The sequence below is a fragment of the Leptonychotes weddellii genome, chromosome X (assembly GCF_054177405.1).
Source record: "Leptonychotes weddellii isolate Sample4059 chromosome X, ASM5417740v2, whole genome shotgun sequence".
NCBI classification, from domain to species: Eukaryota; Metazoa; Chordata; class Mammalia; order Carnivora; family Phocidae; genus Leptonychotes; species Leptonychotes weddellii.
In genome coordinates this window covers 1,688,960-1,707,352 of record NC_138385.1, presented here as the reverse complement: position 1 = coordinate 1,707,352, position 18,393 = coordinate 1,688,960, and the positions used below count along the sequence as shown (strand labels likewise).

The 18,393-nt window shown below is 61.9% G+C and overlaps 1 protein-coding gene across 3 annotated transcripts in view; it reads left to right on the top strand.

Annotated features, from left to right (window-relative positions):
• ATP2B3 (ATPase plasma membrane Ca2+ transporting 3) overlaps positions 1-18,393 on the top strand; it is a 62,265-nt gene that overhangs the window by 12,570 nt on the left and 31,302 nt on the right. For all 3 annotated transcript variants that reach the window (XM_081808079.1, XM_081808082.1, XM_081808081.1), the window contains exons 2-10: positions 5,418-5,770; positions 10,452-10,649; positions 10,756-11,013; positions 11,320-11,445; positions 12,013-12,138; positions 15,280-15,321; positions 16,791-16,955; positions 17,281-17,495; positions 18,079-18,321. In XM_081808079.1, coding sequence (XP_081664205.1) covers positions 5,563-5,770; positions 10,452-10,649; positions 10,756-11,013; positions 11,320-11,445; positions 12,013-12,138; positions 15,280-15,321; positions 16,791-16,955; positions 17,281-17,495; positions 18,079-18,321 — 1,581 coding nt within the window. In that variant the 5' untranslated portion in view covers positions 5,418-5,562. The remainder of the gene's footprint in view (positions 1-5,417; positions 5,771-10,451; positions 10,650-10,755; positions 11,014-11,319; positions 11,446-12,012; positions 12,139-15,279; positions 15,322-16,790; positions 16,956-17,280; positions 17,496-18,078; positions 18,322-18,393) is intronic.

Sequence of the window (18,393 nt, the reverse complement as noted above, 5' to 3'; positions counted from 1 at the left end):
GAGTTGCCGATGGGCAGTGTGCCTCAAGGAGGGCAGTGATGGAGGGCATGTGCCCAGGTGGGCCCTCAGGTCCACATCTCTTGCCTCTGACCCTGCCTCAGCTGTGACTTGGCTATGCTGGATTCTGCTCCTTTCTTGCCTTGGGCAAGCACAGGGAGAACATTCTCGTCACCAGTTTACTGACCCCAGGGCTGAGGGCACCGTGACTTGGAAGTGATGCAGAGAGCTGGGACTTCCTGGCTTCTAGTCGGTGCTGCCAGCCAGGCTCCGTCCATCCTGGGGACACATGCCCACTCCGACCCAACAATTGCACGCTGGTGGTGGTGGTCAGTGGCTGCAGGGGGACTGTGTTGCCACCGTTGAGAACGGGCTGAATTCTGATGCATTGCCACCTCTGACTTGCGGGATTTTATTCTCCATTCCTTGTCCCTTTTGTCAAAGTGAGGGTGGGCAGCCCACACGGAGTAGGCAGCTGGGTAGAGCATGGGACCAGGCCCCCTGGGGGAGCACAAGGCTTCTCTCTCCTGGCAGCCAAGGGGCTAAGCTGCTCCAGGTGTCATGACTCTCCTCAGGAACAGGAAAAGCAGGGCCAGGAGGTCTGGGATCATCGAGCCTCCCTGAGCCTCAGTTTCTGCATCTGTGAAATGGACAGCTGTGTTCTTGCCCCTTGCTTATGAGGTACAGTGAGGGAAGTATCTGGAGTGAGGTCCCCAGAGAAGGGAGCCTGGGAACAGAGGTGCCCCCACCTCATTCAGGAAGCTCCTGGTTTCCCAGTGGGTGGTGGACTGCCCAGGGCCTTGGTGGAGGAGGTCAAGGAGGCAAAGTGGGAGATCCGGGCAGGTTAGGTTAGAGGTACGGGGAGATCCCAAACCTGATTAGAAGTGGCCGGGGAGGGCAGGTACAAAGGGGACGAGGCAGTTGTGTGACAGGCCTGAACTTGGGTGACCCGTCACAGATCTCTACGCTAGCCGCCCCACGGTGCCGGGATGGAGCAAATATCAGAAGGCGTGAGGCCCTCTCTGTGGAGGTTTGTAATTCAATTAAGCCAATTAAGGTCTGAAAGATGAAAGAGTACCAAAATGGTATGTTCCCTGCACTTTTAGTGCCTACAGACCGTTCTAGGCAGCCAGCCCAGGCCAAAAGGTCTCTGTCAGGCCTGCAGAACTGATAGGCCTGGTCATTTCTGTTCTTGGCCATTCCAGTGATGGCCACTGTCCTTATTCAGAATGAGGGAGGCAATTGCCGAGGCTTACAGAGAGCCCAGAAAAACAATAGTAGATGCCATTTGGTCTCTACAGCAGCCAACAGTCACGCAAGACAGACTGATTTAACTGATGGCTCCTGTCTGCCCTGTTGCCTATAGAGTGAATGAAGATGAAGAAGGTTAGCATGAGCAGTCTTTGACTAGAGGGGCTGCCCAGACCTGGGTGAAGCCCCGGGGGCACACTGAGAGTGACCTGCTGGGGGTGAAGGCATTCCTGCCCTTCATACCTGTGCCCTTCCTCGTGCTCTCCAGGATGGCGATCCCCCATTAAAAAAAAAAAAAAAAAAAAAACGGCTCCCAGCTCTTCCTTGGCCAGCCAGGCCTCTGTTCACTCACTCCTCCAGACCCCCATCCCCACCCAGGGCTGACCGTGTGGTGGACTACTTGCCAGTTCAATAGCCACGTATCTCAAAAAGCTTGCAACCCCGAGAGTGGGGAAGACATGCTCACAGGTCACTGCAATGCTGAGCAGAGTGGAATAGGGACAGTCGCCAGATTACAGACTCAGCAGCGATCAGTTCTGGCAGAGACTTTGTGCAGAAAGTTCCACTTGAATTGCCACTCAAATTTGTCAGAGGTCATCAGGTGGAGAGAGGACAGAAGGGTGTGCGGGCCAGGGTACGACTGGTGCGCTTGGGGCTGGCCAGGCCGTGCGCTGGGGCAAGGCGCCTGGTGCCGCGGGCGCACCAGTGTGCGGTACCGGCGGAAACAGGACGTGTGGCTTCCCAGAAGCCACTGCAGTTTGGAGGCAGAGAGAGCGGCCGCACCTGAACCAGGGGAAGTGGTGACCCAGAGCAGGGTGGTGACAAGCTGCCCAACTGGACGGAAGCCGATGAGGTGGTAGATGGGGACATGGGGCCTGTTTGGCGGGGGCCGAGGTGGAGGGAGCACACCAATTAGGAGCAGCTCAAGGCCCTTGTGTGGCTGTCTGGGCCACTGCTGTTGCTTAATCGAGGGCAGGGCCACACTGGGGGCAGGAGGAGGGAACAGGAGGGGAGGACAGAGCTCACCTTCAGGGGGCCCTGTTTTGTGGGGGTGGGGGGGAGAGGGCTGTGCCTCGGGTGTGAGCAGGTGTATGAAGCTGTCACCTCCACCAGGATGCACTGCTGTCTCCCAGCATCTGCCCCTGAGCCCGCCCAACTCTGGACCATTCACTCTGTCACCCCCTGGAGCCCTCGAATGCCACCTGGGCGGAGTTGGGCACCTTCCAAACGAGCCTTCTCCAAGTGGGTGGTAGAGGCCAAAAAGATAAAAGGTTCCAAAGGAACAAAATCATTCATCTGGCTTCCCTTTTAGAAGGAACCCCGGGGAGTCCCTAGGCAGCTCTGCGGGGGCCATACAGGCACATAGCCGGTCCCTGGGGCCCTGGGACCGAAGTGGAAGGTCTGGAATGCAGGCCAGTGGCCTCCCTGCCAGAGACATCAGAGCCTGGCGTGAGTGCCGGGCCATTCCCCTCAGCCTGGGAGGAGGGGCCCACTGGCTGGGGCTGACATGGCATGGGGACTCTGCTCAGGGACAATTGCCTCACAGTTTTGCTAAATGCCCCCCATGCCCCCCCATCCCCACCTGCACTCACACCTCACACAGCCCATTGGTTGGTCTTCTCTCAGCAGCCCTGTCTGCCTGGGGCCTACTCACAGACGGATCTGTGCCTACTGGGGGGCTGAAACCAATGCTTACACAGACGAACCAGACCCTGTCCCTCCCGCCCAGCGGCCAATGGGCTTAGAGGGCTGGGGACACGGAGCCCAACGCTGCGACTTCCCCCAGGTTGCCACATATGGGGAAGGGAGAGGCATGGTAGCAGAGTGAGAGAAAGGAGGGGAGAAGGTGCGCCCAGCCGGGGCACTGTCCTGAGTAACGGTCTGGAGTGGGGGAAAGAACCTGGCGGGAACAAAGGCATGGGGCGGGGGCAACAGGCAAGGCCATTGCGGCCTCCAGTGCCTCCTGAAATGGCCTCTGTTTCCTGGGCCGGCGAACTGGAGAGTGATTCCCACTGCGCCCACCCAGGTGAGTAGGGTGCTTTCGCAGAGCACCCCAGAAAGAGCCCACTCTGCCTTACACGCCATGAAAATGAAAGCTTCACTTCCTTCAAGTTCTGGGCACTCTGCGGCCCCACACATCCCTGAGCTCAGGGCTGGCCTGCGTCGCCTCTGCCCTCACCCCCACGGACAGGATGGCCCACCGACTGATTGCAGCCCCTCCCTCACGTCCTGGCTTCTGCCCCTCCAGTCTGTCCTCACCCAGCAGCCTTCTGCTTGGTGATGGCCCATGTCACTTGGGGCCCCATGGGATCTGCAGCCCCTCGCTCCCACCAACCTGTCCCGTTACCTGCCTTCTCCCTCATCTCAGAGCACTCTTCCCTCCAGAAGAATGGCTCACTTTTCTCAAATGTGCCCCTTCCAAGAGGCCTTCCCTGACCCCCACCCCCAGTGAAACCACATTCTCCATCAACTCTCTCACCTGCTGGGTACACGTCTCCCAGCCAGAGAGCACAAGAATCCATTCAGTCCCGTCACCTCTCTGTCCCCAGCACGGTCGGCCAGTGCAGACACATAGTAGATGCTCAGTAAGGATTTGTCAGATGGCAAACTGGAAGGACGGGCAGTGGGAAGATGCGTGGGAGTGGAGAGGACAGTGCATTCTCTTGTCTACCATTTTGTTCCCACATCTTCCGGCAGTGAAGGCTGCTCCATGTGGAAAGAGTCTAGAGGATTAACACTTAGGTGCCCAAACTTATAAAATGTGGACCGCTTTGGATGGGCATTTTCTGGGGTGCCTCTCTGCGTCTCAGACTTCACGGGCGGGAACTGCCCTAGGTACGTGTGCTTTTGCTTGACAACACAGGGCCAGCGTCCAGAGGAACTAAGTGTTCTGAGGCCTACGTGTTCTGAGGCCCCTCGGGGCTGTGGGCATAGGGGAATGGCCCTTTTCTCCCAGAGGCCCTGGTCTTGTCCCCTGAGGGCCGTGGCACAGCCCTGCTGCCGAGTCCGCTGGGCTCCAAGGAAGAGGTGGGCGCTCTCCTGAGAGCAAAGGCCACAGGGCTCGGGGCTATTGTGTTCCCATGGACAGTTCTAACCAGAAACCTGGATCAGCGGCCAAGTTCTGCTTCCAAGAAGATCCTTCTGAGCCCAAAGCCTCCCCAAAGGTGAAGGACTGGGCCCAATTGAGCCATGCCATCAGGAAGCCTCTTGCTGCCATGAAGGCCCAGGCCATGTGCACCGAGACTAGTTCAGTCGTGGGAGTTTGACCTTTGGGGGTGCTTCCACTCATGCTCTCAGGATGTGTGTATGTGCTGGGCAGCTCCTGAATCCATCATCTGGAGGGAGAGCGGATGGCACCGTGCTGTGGGGCAGGGTGATGGGGAGTCGCCAGCGACCTGTGGCTGCTTTCTGCTTTCTCCTATGTGCCCCCCGCCACCTCTCCCCTTCTCCTCCCTTTATCCCCTCCTTCCCCCCATTCCCTCTCTCCCTTCCCGCTCCTGCCCTCCTTCTCCCTCCTTACTCCCTCCCTCCAGGCCACCTCCCTTCCTTGCCCCAGCCCCCCAGGTGCCCTCAGGGCAGCAGAGACACCCTGCACACTAAGCCTTGACCTGGCTCCCAGCTGGCCCTGTCCATGGCTTGGCCTGCTCCCCGGACCCCCGTGCAGCCCGAGCCTGAAACCATGAGCCACAGAGGCTGAGCCAGAAGGCCGGTGGGCCGGTCCTAATCAGGCAAGAGCAGGGAGCACGATGGAGTGGACGAGCTTGCACTCAAGGTGGGGCTCGGACATGGGGAGAATTGTGGCACAGAGGACCCACCCACCCGTGCCACCGTTCAACCCCGACACATCGCCTCTGCTTCGGTGTGGGTTCCGAGACAGATTGCTGGTGCTGGCGGCAGCCGATCCCTTCCAGGAGACAGTAACGCTTCCCCCTTCCCCACCTCGGCAAGCCCTCCTGCCTTGGGTGCTCATGCTGGGCAGGACTAGGAGATGGCCTGGCAGGCGGGCCTGGCAGGGCATGAGGGCCACTGACTGGCCCAGGCTCGGAGGTGAGTTTTGCAATCAGCAGCTCATGGCTCAGACTGAGTGCAGATCTGCAGAGAATGTTCTGGAAGAGCGGATCTCGGTTTTGTCTCAACTTTGCCCCTGGCTTCTTCTCACCTCTCCCCAGGTGTCCGTGCTCAGCCACTTCCCCGCCGCAGCTCCCTCCACTACACCTCACCCAGGCACTGGGACCTCGGGTGGCCGCCTGCCCCGAGCCGAGGCTGCACCTGTGAAGAGGTTGGGCACCCTGTCCTCCCGGCACGGCAGGCAGGATGGGCGACATGGCCAACAGCTCCATCGAGTTCCACCCCAAGCCCCAGCAGCAGCGGGAGGCCCCCCACGCGGGCGGCTTTGGGTGCACACTGGCTGAGCTGCGTGCCCTCATGGAGCTCCGAGGAGCTGAGGCGCTGCAGAAGGTCCAGGAAGCCTACGGGGATGTCAGTGGGCTCTGCAGGAGGCTGAAGACCTCGCCCACAGAGGGTAAGGCCACATGTGCTCCAGGGACGTAGGGTCATGGGCCATCTGACAGCCCCCCCAGTCTTCAAGGGGCATCCTGAGGATGTTCCGTCCCCCCCAGGGAAGGCCTGGTCAAGGGCTGGGTGGTGCTGCTGCAGCCGCTTCCTAGAGGCACTCTTGACCCTGACCGTGCTCATGACCATGGTAGCCATCCCACCCCCCGCCCCCCCACCCCCAGCAGGAGATGCTCTGCGTGCGGTGAGGAGGTCATCCTCTGGGTAACCTTGGGTCCTCGAGGAGCTGTGGCCCGATCCCCTCCATAATCAGCAGCTCCCTGCTCTCGCCTCTTCGGATTAAACAGAAATGGAGTGACAGAGAAGGGGAAGGAAGGGGACAGCGCGGTGTCGGCATGCACATGCGGGCTGGGCCGCCGCCTGAAGCCCAAGAAGCTCTTCTGAGCAACCGGGTGGGACAGCCTCCCAGCACAGAGGAGGAGGAAGGCAGGGCCCCTGTCTGTATGTCCCAGGTTCCGTGTGTGCTCAGCCCTATGTCCAGGAAGAGGAGGCAGGTGTGCAGGACACAGGCCCTCGGAGGGCTTGGGTTGCAGGGAGCCTCTCTCTGGAAAGCGAGGGAAGCAGAGTGCTGAGTAGAGGTGCCACTGGCCACAGGCCGTCCCAGAGAAGTACAAGCCCGAGGCAGTATAGATCTGAGGAGAGATGCCGCAGGGAGCCTTAGGGAGGCTGAGGAACGTCCTCTAGAAGGCTCCAGAGGTAGAGGCCCGACTGCCGTCTTGGGTCCCTGCCTCTGCCCTGTAGCCCTTTCCCCCCGCTCTGGAGGCAAAACTCTGCCCTACCCTGCACCTGCCTTCCCCAGTCCTGCCTGCTGGGTCTGCTGGGAGGCTGGGACCACCAGGAGCCAGGCTTGGCCCCAGATTCCAGGAGTTCGAGTGTTTTCTGGCCCAGCTGGCACCTCCCCGGCAGGACCGCGAGGGCCGTCCCAGCCTGGTGCCAGGCCTGTTCTCAGCCAGCGCTGATTGATCTCATCAGCTCGCATCTGAGCTGACACACCTTCATCTACCCAGGGCTCTGGCCATCACCCTTGTCCCCAGCTCCCTGGCCCCATCCATCTGTGGGGGGCACATGGGCTGGAGCAGGGGGTGGAGATGGCCCACCCAGGACGTGGTGGGCCCAAGGGCTGAGTGAGAGGGTGCCCACCCAGCCAGGTCAGGAACTCCAAGCCTAAGTGGCCTTCCCAGGGTTACCTGGGTCTCTCTTGCTCTGTGCTCTAAAGGGACCCAGCCTGCTGTGTTGTGTTATCGGGGCAGATGGCTTGGCTCAGGGCCAGAGGGATCTCTCTCCTTCCCTCCTCCTTACCCCCCCCCACCAGGATTTGGGGCTGGGGGGAGGCTGGGGTGGAGGGCCATTTAGCCACAAGGGCTCTGGCCTCTCCCAGATAAAAGGAAGCAGATGGGCTTCAGCTGGCAGTTCTTTCCTCTGCCTGTCAGGCCTTGTTAAATATTTAAAATGTCAAGGCCCCTGGGAACCTGCCTGATTCGGCCACAGCGGCTCTGGAGCTTGCCCGGTGCCTGTGGAGGGGCGGGCATGGAGAAGGGCAAGTGCCCAGGTGGGTGGCCAGGCCGCAAGAGAGAGAGCCAGCCAGGCCTGATCTGCCTCCTGAAGAATGAGCACTGTGAGGACTACCCCTCCCCTTTCCAAGCCCAGGAGCCCGGGCCCCCAGCACACCTGCTGACTTGGCCCTGGAGTGCTCACCCAGATGGCCCCACTCCTGCCCAGACACAGTGGCCTCAGCTTTGGACCCCTCTCAAAGCTGCACCCCAGGCCCCACATCAATCCCCTGGCAAGGTGTGCTGGCAGATTGGTGCTTTGGGGAGGGTGGGGAGTCTGGGGAGGTGCATGGTGTACTGGGGGAGGAGATTTTGCCTGTTCCTGGCAAGAAGCACATCAATGGGCCCAGCCTTTGTAGCTATCCAAGAGGATTCCAGAAGCCGGGGAACCTGGGTCTTGGGCCAAGCTCAGTGGTAAACCCACTGGAGGGACCCAGGTCCCAGCCCTTCCCCTGTCTGGCCTTTACCAGGAGTCATGGAAAGGAGAGCGCGGATTATCCAGGAACCACACGATGTGGTCCTAATCCAATTCTGATGGCATTTGGCCTCTGCTCTGGGTAGGGCGCTCATCTGTGTCCATGCCAACCAGCCGGCCCCTGCCCCAGCACTTTGGACCTGGGCCACTGTTGGGGGCCTGCTGGTCAGGCACATGCTTGAAACGAGAGGGGCTGCAGCTACCTTCTGGCCCCCACATGAGTACCTGAGCAGCTGTCGAGACCCCAGAGCCTGACGGGAAGGCCACAGCCTCGGGCTGGTGTAGGGCAAGGGAGAGAGAAGCATTGCTAGAGCATCAAGGGCAACTCAAGGCCAAGGAACAGGCTGACGGTGGGAGGGAGGGAGAGAGGGAGGAGAGAGGGGGGGAAGGAATGGAGCCAGCTCACTCCTGGGGAAGGGGCCCCAAGGGCCTGGCTTCTGTTGGGGATAAGCTGGCATGTGGGGGTGAGGCAGGCAGGATGCAGACTTAGGGTGCCGTGGGGACCCTTGCCCTTTCTCAGGCAGGGATCGTGGAAACCCTGGGTGTCTGGGAGAGCCTCCCTAGTACTGACCCCACATGTCATATGTCTTACAGCTTAAAGACCCAGGCCTCAGTCAGGAGTGGGGCACAAGCCCTCAGCTAGGACCCCAGCCCCTAGGACCCGAGGTCCTGAGCTTCTCGCAGACACCCAACTGGAAAGTTGCAGCCTCCAGAAACTTGAGCCCCGGCAGGGCCCAGGCACCATGAGGCCCCGGGGAGAAGGGCAGGGACAGCTGCAGCTCGGCTAGGTGGGGGGCACAGCGTGTGATCATCGCCCAGCTGGGGAGATGGGCCAGGGCTGTGCCGGCTGCGGGCTTTGGCTCTTGTCAGGCCCTCCACCTCAGGTGGGCCCCCCTGCCCCTCCCCCAAAGCCATATTTCCCTGCCTAGTGGACACCCACTGTCCTTCCTCCCAAGTCCTTCTGCGCTCCACTTAGCACTTCCTTGCTCTCAAGTCGCCTGGGGGCCAGGTCCTGTGTGCCTTCCCAAGCCAGCTGGGAGCACCCCATAGGCTGGGGACCCCGACCCCCCATCTGCCCTGCCGGCTTGCTCCCTGCCCCCTCAGGAGGCCAAAGGAGTTGGCCGCGACTGGGAACTGCAAGCCACCATCTGTCCACTAGGTGTCAGTGTGGGGCTGGACGCGTGAGGGACAGGCCTAGAAGGAAGCAGCATCCTGAGGCCTGAGGGCTGAGGGCGGGCCCAGGGGACTGTGTCCCGTCTGCCAGCCTCAGGGGTAGGTGGCCAAGTGGGTATCTGGCCTTGGAAGGAGGTGGCCTGGATGTCAGTCCCACATAGAAGCTTCCGGTAGCTTCAGGCATGGGCCTGAGGGGGCTCACGCTCTAGAGGCGGAGGCCCAGCAGGCTCGGTGCAGGCCTGGGTAGGAAGTGGGTTGCGCCAAGAATGAGAAGTAAGGTAAGGGCCCAGCTTCCAAATGCCAGAGCTCACCCCTTTGTGGGTGTTGATTCTGAGTCCTTCATCCCAGCCCCAACACAGTAGCTTGTCGGGGATGTGGAGGGGGCCTCCCAGGGCTCTGAAACTATTGGTCAGGCCCCTGTCAACCCCTCAGCCCTCCTTCACCGTGCTTCATCTGCTCCGGCCACGAGGGGTCCCCACTGGGACTGGCTTCCTCATCCTTTCCCCTTCTTGTCCTCTGCATCAGCATGAATCACTGACAATCTCATTAACCTTATAGACGGTTCACCAACTGCCACGTCCCATCCCTGCCCTTCACTGTGACCCCCAGCTCAGAGCTCAAGGTTGGCACCGCTGTGGGGTCTAGGGAAAGCATTAGGAAGGAGCCAGCTGTCTCCGGAGGGCTGGCCATGAGAACACAGGGCTGGGGATGGTTCCTATGCACTTCCTAAGTGCCGTGGGTGCCAGGCCCATGCTCAGGTCTTTGGGCTGCTAGAGCCGACCCTCCCCCAGGTCCTGTCAGACGATGAAGGCTCTGTGTCCCGCACACACAGTTTGACCACGCCCCCCTCTTGGTGGCTTAGCGTCTGTGAGGCTGCTGTCATCCTGACCTGGGGTCAGGTGCACAGGGAAGCAGAGGAGTCCTGGGCTGCCCACAGGAGCTCCAACTCCTTTCCCTCCTTGGCCTCAGTTTCCTCCTCTGGACCCTGGAGGGATGGTGTGAGCACGTCGGCCCACTCGCAGCCCCTGTGCCCTCCAGCCCAGTCTCGTACCAAGCCCCGCACCCCTGGGAGAGCCTTGGCAGTCTCTTCCCCTGTCTCCAGATGACACTTGGCCATCCCTGGCCCAGCTGGGTCCCCTCTGCCCACCCCCCATGTTGGGTGTTACTGCATTCCTCCCCATCTGCCCTTTGAAGGGACCCAACATAGCCCATGGGCGTCCCTGGGCCTATCTGGGGGAGCACCCAGCCCCACATGGCTGTGTGCTGTGTGGTGGCAGAGTGTTCCAGGCCAGTGCGGGTCGGCCTTCCAGGGGCTTTCAGGCTGGAGGGCGGGGCGGGCGCTGTGGCCGAGCAGGGCGGGAAGGGGCAGGGCCTCGCGCGGCTGGTCTCCCATCCTCGTCCGTGTCCCTGCTCTCCGTCCCTGCACCACACAGGCCTGGCCAACAATGCCAATGACTTAGAGAAGCGCAGGCAGATCTACGGGCAGAACTTTATCCCTCCCAAGCAGCCCAAGACCTTCCTGCAGCTGGTGTGGGAGGCCCTGCAGGACGTGACCCTGATCATCCTGGAGGTGGCTGCCATTGTCTCCCTGGGCCTTTCGTTCTATGCGCCGCCGGGGGAGGAGAGCGAAGGTGAGCAGGGGAGGGCCCGACAGGAGGGACGGAACGGGACCTGAGCCGAGGGGCAACGGCGTGACTCTCCTGCCACCCCATCCTTCCCTGCTGTCCTCGGGCACAGCATGCGGGAATGTGTCAGCTGGGGCAGAAGACGAAGGGGAGGCCGAGGCAGGCTGGATCGAGGGAGCCGCCATCCTGTTGTCGGTCACCTGCGTGGTTCTGGTCACGGCCTTCAATGACTGGAGCAAGGAGAGGCAGTTCCGGGGCCTGCAGAGCCGCATCGAGCAGGAACAGAGGTTCTCGGTCATCCGGGATGGCCAGCTGCTGCAGGTCCCCGTGGCCGCACTCGTGGTGGGAGACATTGCCCAGGTCAAGTACGGTGAGTGCACGCAGTGCAGGCCTGCCCCTGCCTCGCCCCAGGAGCATGTGGGCCTTCACCCACGGCGGGGCGGGGGCGGGAGGGGGTGCAGGGGCTGAAGGGGGGGGGGCTCAGGCTGGAGACAGAGCCCCAGGAGGGCAGGAGGACAGGGCTGGGGTGGGTGAGTCCTCCCCAGAAAGGAGGAGACTGAAAGAAGAGGGCCCCACACCCTAGGTTCGAGACCTCTCCTGGGGCAGGGGGGAGGCAGCAGGGAGGAAGGCTACCTGGACCCACAGCCTGTGGTTCCGGCTGCCTGGCTGGCCTTAGGAGACCTGCTGCCTGCTGATGGCGTGCTCATCCAAGGCAATGACCTCAAGATCGATGAGAGCTCCCTGACAGGCGAGTCAGACCACGTGCGCAAATCAGCTGACAAAGACCCCATGCTGCTCTCAGGTGAGGCCTCTGGGCACTGGCCAGGCTGTGGGGAGGCCAGGACGCAGGCTGACACTGCCCCCTGGACCAGCTTAGCACTGAAGAGCCTCGGAGGCCACTTGGGCTGGCCATCCCCTCAACCAGGGGCCTCCTGAGTAGCCCTTCTGGTCAGAGAGTCTGAAGATTTTGCCCCGCCAGAGGCCACTGGGAAAGGAAATGGGTACTCCAAGCCCCAAAGGGCCCCTGATATCCTGCCGAAAGCCCCCAGAGGGGTCAGCATAGTGCTGGGCTCCGCCCCGGCCCAGACACCCAAGAAGAGCCAGTGGGGGTAGCGTTCCCTTTCCAGAAGGTTTTGGCTCAGCCCAGTGTTCATCCCAGTGGCAAATGCAGCATGCAACAGGACAGGGAGGCTGGAGGCCCCAGGTGGGCCCTGTGAGGCCTCAGCCTAGGCTTAGGGTCAACATAGCCTCCAGGGGCCTCCAGACACTGAGTCCCTGCTTCTGGGATTCCTGCGAGAGAACCTGTAGGTGTTCAGCATGCCTCCCACCAGAGGTGCAAATCTCCGTCTTGGTTCCTCTGTGTTGCCAGGTACTCATGTCATGGAAGGTTCTGGAAGAATGGTGGTGACTGCCGTTGGTGTGAACTCCCAGACAGGCATCATCTTTACCTTGCTCGGAGCCGGTGGAGAGGAAGAGGAGAAGAAAGATAAGAAAGGTAAGGAAATAGCGACCTCCAGTTCCCAGCGCCAACGAGGGGCTGACCCTGTCTCTGTGCAGCCCGCTCTTCCTTCTTTCATCCCCTGGTGCCCTAATCCCCTACTCCAGCTCCAGCTCCAGGGAGAGCCAGCCCTCGGGGGTGGGAGGCTATACCCTCTCTTCTTTTTTTTTTTTTTTAAGATTTTATTTATTTATTTGAGACAGAGAGAATGAGAGAGAGAGAGCACATGAGAGGGAGGAGGGTCAGAGGGAGAAGCAGGCTCCCCGCCGAGCAGGGAGCCCGATGCGGGACTCGATCCAGGGACTCCAGGATCATGACCTGAGCCGAAGGCAGTCGCTTAACCAACTGAGCCACCCAGGCGCCCTATACCCTCTCTTCTGATTCCTTTCGGGGAACCCCTCTTCTGGGGCCAGCAGGTCGGGGGCCCCTCATTTCTGTGTAAGGCCAGCCTCCCTTGGGCAGCCATTCCCCGAAGGCTTTGGGAAGTGTGTGCCAGGGGGGGGGAAGTGCCCTGCCTGGGTAGGAATGGGGTTGGAGGGACAGGGACAGGCCACCTTGGCTTGGGAGAGTGCTTCGGGGACCCTGTGCCCACCCTTGGGTGCGCTCATTCCCCATGGTAAGGTACTGAGGGCCCCACCAACGCGGCAGCCGGGGAAATGTGGGTCATACAGCCAGGGGTAGAGGGTTCCCAGGCAGAATGGACTGGACTCCCCAGAGGATGTCCAGGGCCAGAGGAAGCTGGGATGGGATGGGGGCCCTCACCCCAAAGGAAAACAGTGTCAAGGGACAGATGTGTTCTGAGAGCCCAGCTCTGTAGCCACCCTGGCCTCCCCGGCACATGGCCGTCCTGCTGCCTCCTCTTGCCGCTGCTCTGAGCCCCAGGCACGGCCAGTGTCTCCTCCAGTCCTCCGGGCAGGTCTTACAAAGCTACGGAGCAGTCCTCGGCGCCACCCCCACACCAGAGTCCCAGTCCCAGAGTCAGGACCCCATTATCTTCTTTGATTCAGGCCTGCACCAGCTCACGACTCACCTTGCACTAACCTGGGTCTCCCCTCAGGCTGCTCCTGCAGTCCAATCAGGTGGGAGCAGAATTTTCTAGATGTGTGCCTCTGAGAGAACTCGCTCGGGTCCACTAGAAGTACAGAGAACCCGCACATGTGTGGGGAAAGCGTGTGCTGAAAGCCTGCAGCCACCAGCCCCACCTCAGTCAGGGCCCCTAGACCCAGAGAACAGGCAACAAGGGGGCAGGTCAGCATAAGGAAGGATGTGCTAGTGTCCCCAGCCCTAGGCTATTGCCTAGAAGCTTCCATTGGCCCTGTCCACCTTTGCCACACCAAGTCTCCTCTCCCTGCAGGGCTCAGCCTAATCGCTGTCCACGGTGAGCACAGTAGGGTCCCTAGGCAGGCGTGCGGGTGGGTAGGTCAGCCCTGGGCCTCCGTCGGGGCTGGGCCGGAGTCCCCAGCCCTCTCTCCGGGGAAGCCTAGCTGACTGCCTGGTGTTCCTCCACCGTGATGGCTGGTTGGCAGGGTGCTCCTTCTCCCCTCCAGCTCTGTCCCTTAAATGTCGGTGGTCTTCAGGACTGGGTTCTGGGCTCCTCCTCTCCAACCCGGACAAAACCCCGCCAGTGCCCCCCCACCCCCGGTCCCTCCCCAGCTCTGGCTCCCCCTCTACTAGGCTGAGCTACTTAGGAGTCAGAGGGGGCACCTTCACCAGTGGGCTTCCTGGAGGAGGGGAACCCTGAGGGGGGCCCCGGAGGGGAGCAGAGCTGGCAAGGCTCTGGGGAGGGGCAGCAGCACCCACAATTCCCCACCAAGGTCTCAGCCCAAGGCCCAGTCACTGCAGTGGCCACACCCAGCGCCTCACCCCGGCCCTCGTCCTCACCCTCGCTGCCTCTCAACCCCGTCTGTCAGCCCAGTGCTCCCAGTCCACCTGCTGCCCTCCGACCTGTTTCTTGCCTTTTGGCCTTAACTCCTAGTCATCTCTCTACTTGGGGTGTCCTCCTTCCCCCCCCCTCCCCTCCCTCGGCTTCTGTCTTCCTCTTCCTGTAGTGCTCATCCCACACCTCCCTCCCTCCTCCGGGGGCCTCCCTGGGCCCTGTCTGCAGCCTCTGTCCCCAGAGTTTTCAGCAGTGACTCCTCACTGTGCCGTCTACGGGTGTCTCCTCTGCCCCCAGAAATCTCCTTCCCCTCTGAACCTCCCCACCCTCACAGAGGGACCAACCTACACCCCACCCCAGCTGGAGGGGACCCCTCCCCCCTCCCTGGGACCCCCAGACTAGACCCCACTGCCTAGGAGCCAGCTGGCACCCTGTCTGCGTTCCTGGACCCCCAGTGACGTGAGCTGACAAGTCAGCACACAAGCCCCCTCCTGCCCCAGGTCAGTCATTTCTGGATCCTGGGCCAGCAGTGGTGTGGCTCCGAAAAGAGCTCCTTGACCTGATGCCCCACCCATGATGCCCTGGGAAAGATGAGGCCAGAGGAGCTGGGGGCAGAGCCTGACCCTGAGCACAGTGCTGGACTCGCCGCCTTGGAAGCCACTCACTGCCACAGTCCCCAACACCCGGCTGCACGTTCATGAATGGCCACCCCCCACAGGTCCACCTGGGGCCCAGCGCATTCCGCGCCCCTGTCCTCCCTCCAGTGCTAGGTGCCCAGCACCCAGGTGGGCACCGGAAGCTGGCAGGTTTCTAGAGTCTCGCTCCTTTGTCCCTCCAAAGCCCTCATAGAGCTAACTGCTGGCTGTGCGGCAGAGAGCTGACCTCTAGGCCAGTGGGGGCGAGGGGCCACCGAGGTAAACGGCTGGTGCTGCTTCTGGGGACAATGCACATCGCAGCTTGGGGGCCCTGCTCAAGGTGGCAGAGCTGGGACCAGACACCTGGCCGCTCTAACTCCCCATGGCGGTAGCCTTCTTGGAAACCTCCCACTGCTGGCCACGCATGACCCACGGTTTGTCCAGGGCTGGCTTTGAGGGTTCGCTGGAGGGCTGGGGCCTCGGTCCGGAAGCCCAGAGTGTGGCGCCCATTTGCCAAAAGGTGGTCACAGGGCATCAGAGGATGCCTGGGGGGTCTGGAGCCCTCCCCTGCTCCCCGCTTTCCACCGTGCTCTCTGGCCTCGCTGTGTCATTCCTCTTCCGTTGTAGGCAAGCAGCAGGATGGGGCGATGGAGAGTAGCCAGACCAAAGGTAATGCACGCCCTGTGCTCAGGGCGGGGTGGCGGAGGGCGTGGCAAGGGTGGGGGGCCGCCCGCCTCAGTTGCAGGAGGGTGGGGCCGGGGGTGCTCATCTGCAGACCCTGCCAGCAGTCCGCAGAGATCACCGGTGAGCGGGCTTCCTGGTGAGGAGACTGAGGCTCAGGCCCGTGGGTGTCCCAGTTCAGCTGGACCTTTGAGGCAGGGTGACTGGGTGGCCACCTGACGCCTGCTCTCCTCTCAGCCCGAATGCCTGGTAGGTGCTGTTACTCGGTGATGGGCTGAGGGTTGTCAGCGGTCAGGCGCAGGTGCTGGGGCTGCCAAGGTAGATGAAGTGTGGTCCCGGCTGTCAGGAAGGTCACAGTGCAGAGACACAGACCCAGGGGCAAGACTCAAGTGCAGTGTGGGACCCGGGGACCCAGAGACCAAGACAGGCTCAGACAAGGCAACTGGAGTTCAGAGGATAGCTAAGGTGGGGTCAGGGGGCCGGCCCGATGGCTGTGGTCCCAGGCAATCGCGGGGGCACACGGCTGGAGTGGCCCAGCTGGGCGGGGGATTGAGGACCGCTGAGGCCGTGGGTTCTGGCTTGAGGCCCCTGGGGAAAAGAAGCCATCGGTGAGTGGTCTCAGGCAGCCGAGGGGAGAAGGCTCGGGTGACGGATAAGGATGAGTGGTGGGGTCGGGTGCCCCCTCCACGTGGGGGATGGACAGGATTACACAGGGTGCAGTTGGAGACTCCACAGTCTTCGGAGTGTGTGAGGTGACAAGTGACAGAAGAGGGGTGGGGGGTATGCCACGACCACGTCGGGGCAGCATGAAGGGTGCCGGACCCACTGGGGGAGCCGTGAGGGGGCCACCTGTTCCAGACCGAAAGCAAAGAGGCAGCTAGAGGAGAGTAGCGAAGGCCCCATGAGGAGAGAGAGGTGCAAGGCTTGCCCAGGGGCGTGCACATGGTGAGCTGGGGCCCTGATGGAAGTCAAGGCACCCGCTCGAGAGGCGGCCGGGAGAGCAGACAGCCTAAGCAGGGAGCAGGGGAGAAGAGTGCAGGGGCTCCTAGGCCTCCTGAGGAGAGCAGGGAGGCGTCTAGGACGCCAGTGGGCCAGTGGGTCAGCTCAAGGTTCTGGAACGTTCCCTGGGCCCCAGGCCTCTGCTGTCAGGTATCAAGATTTGGAGCCTTATGGGACTGGCCACCCTGTCTGTGTGCCCACGTTACTCGTGCTTGTGTCTGTCCTCCTTTCCCCTGAGAGGCCCCGAGAGAACCGTGTCTGCCCTGGCCAGGACGGCACAGCGGCCTCCCACCCATATCAGGAGGGCCTGGGCCTGCTGAGGGGAGAGGAGGGGGAGGAGAGAGCCCCGCGGAAGTCAGAGCAGCCCGCAGAGCCCTGTTTCCTCTCATAGAGCGTGAAGGCCCCTTGTAGCTGCCACCTGGGCCCTAACCTTGGCTGTGGGGTTCCTCTGCGTGCAGCTAAGAAGCAGGACGGGGCAGTTGCCATGGAAATGCAGCCCCTGAAGAGCGCGGAGGGCGGGGAGATGGAGGAACGGGAGAAGAAGAAAGCCAGCGTGCCCAAGAAGGAGAAGTCGGTCCTGCAGGGCAAGCTCACCAAACTGGCCGTGCAGATTGGGAAGGCAGGTGGGGCCACCACTGGGCGCAGACGCTGGGCTCCCGGGCGCCGGGCCGGGCTCTGGAAAGCAAGTGGGCGTGGGAAAGGGCTGTTACAGGCCGTGTGGGCCAGGCAGCCAGGGCCCCCCCCCCCCGGGGCCGGCAGTGGCCATCAGGGTCTGGTGCAGTCCCCAGTCAGGGAGCACAGGTTCCAAATGTCCGCCAGGCTGGGCCAGGGGAGTGGCGCCCCTGCCTCAGCCTCCCTTACGTCTGCCTCGCTCTTGCTCTCTCCCTCCCGCACCCCGCTCACTCCCCATCCCGCCCCCACCGTCTGTGGCTCCTGTGGCCCCGGCAGGCCTGGTCATGTCTGCCATCACTGTCATCATCCTGGTCCTCTACTTTGTGATTGAGACCTTCGTCGTCGACGGCCGGGTGTGGCTGGCGGAGTGCACGCCCGTCTATGTGCAGTACTTTGTGAAGTTTTTCATCATCGGCGTCACTGTGCTGGTTGTGGCCGTCCCGGAGGGCCTGCCTCTGGCTGTCACCATCTCCTTAGCTTACTCTGTCAAGGTAATAATAATACACGCGATAGGAGGGAGAATCCCTTGATAGCAGGATACAGACCCGGAAACTGGACTTCGAAGCCATTAAGCAACTTGGCGTGACAGGCGCCAGAGAAAATCTGGGAGCAGTCACGGAAGTGGCGGGGGGGAGGGGCTGCTGAGCAGGGGAGCAGTGAGATGAGCTGGAAAGCAGGCAGGCGGTGGGATAGACCCGGCATCTGCAGGATGAGGGCGGTCGGTTGAGGGTGCTGGCGTCACTTGCAGAAGTGGGTGCAGGGGGCAAATGGGTGATCAGGAGAGGGCTGAGGACACTGGGAGACAGTGGGTGGCAGGTGGCTGACACTGGGGCTGATCTGAGAGGGGGCCACGGGAGGCCCCAGGTGAGCTCCGGGGAGAGCGGCTGCCCAGAGTCGACCGCTTGGCCCGCCTGATGAGAGTGCTCCCACCCTGCAGCCCCTCCCAGCGGCGCCTCTGGCAAGGCTGAGCAGAGTCGCACATGACATGCTGACGACCTCTTGCTCCCCTACCCCGTGGGCCAAGCTTTCCGAGGACAGCTGGTGACCCAAGCCCCCCATCCCTGCCCTTCACAGAAAATGATGAGGGACAACAACCTGGTCCGTCACCTGGATGCCTGTGAGACCATGGGAAACGCCACCGCCATCTGCTCGGACAAGACGGGCACACTCACCACCAACCGTATGACCGTGGTCCAGTCCTACCTCGGGGACACCCACTACAAAGAGGTTCCAGCCCCCAGCACCCTGACCCCCAAGATCCTCGACCTCCTGGTCCACGCCATCTCCATCAACAGTGCCTACACCACCAAAATACTAGTGAGCAGAGAGCGGGCCGCAGGCTGGGCCAAGCTGGGGCGGCATGGAGGAAGGGGGCCAGGCCGGAGATTG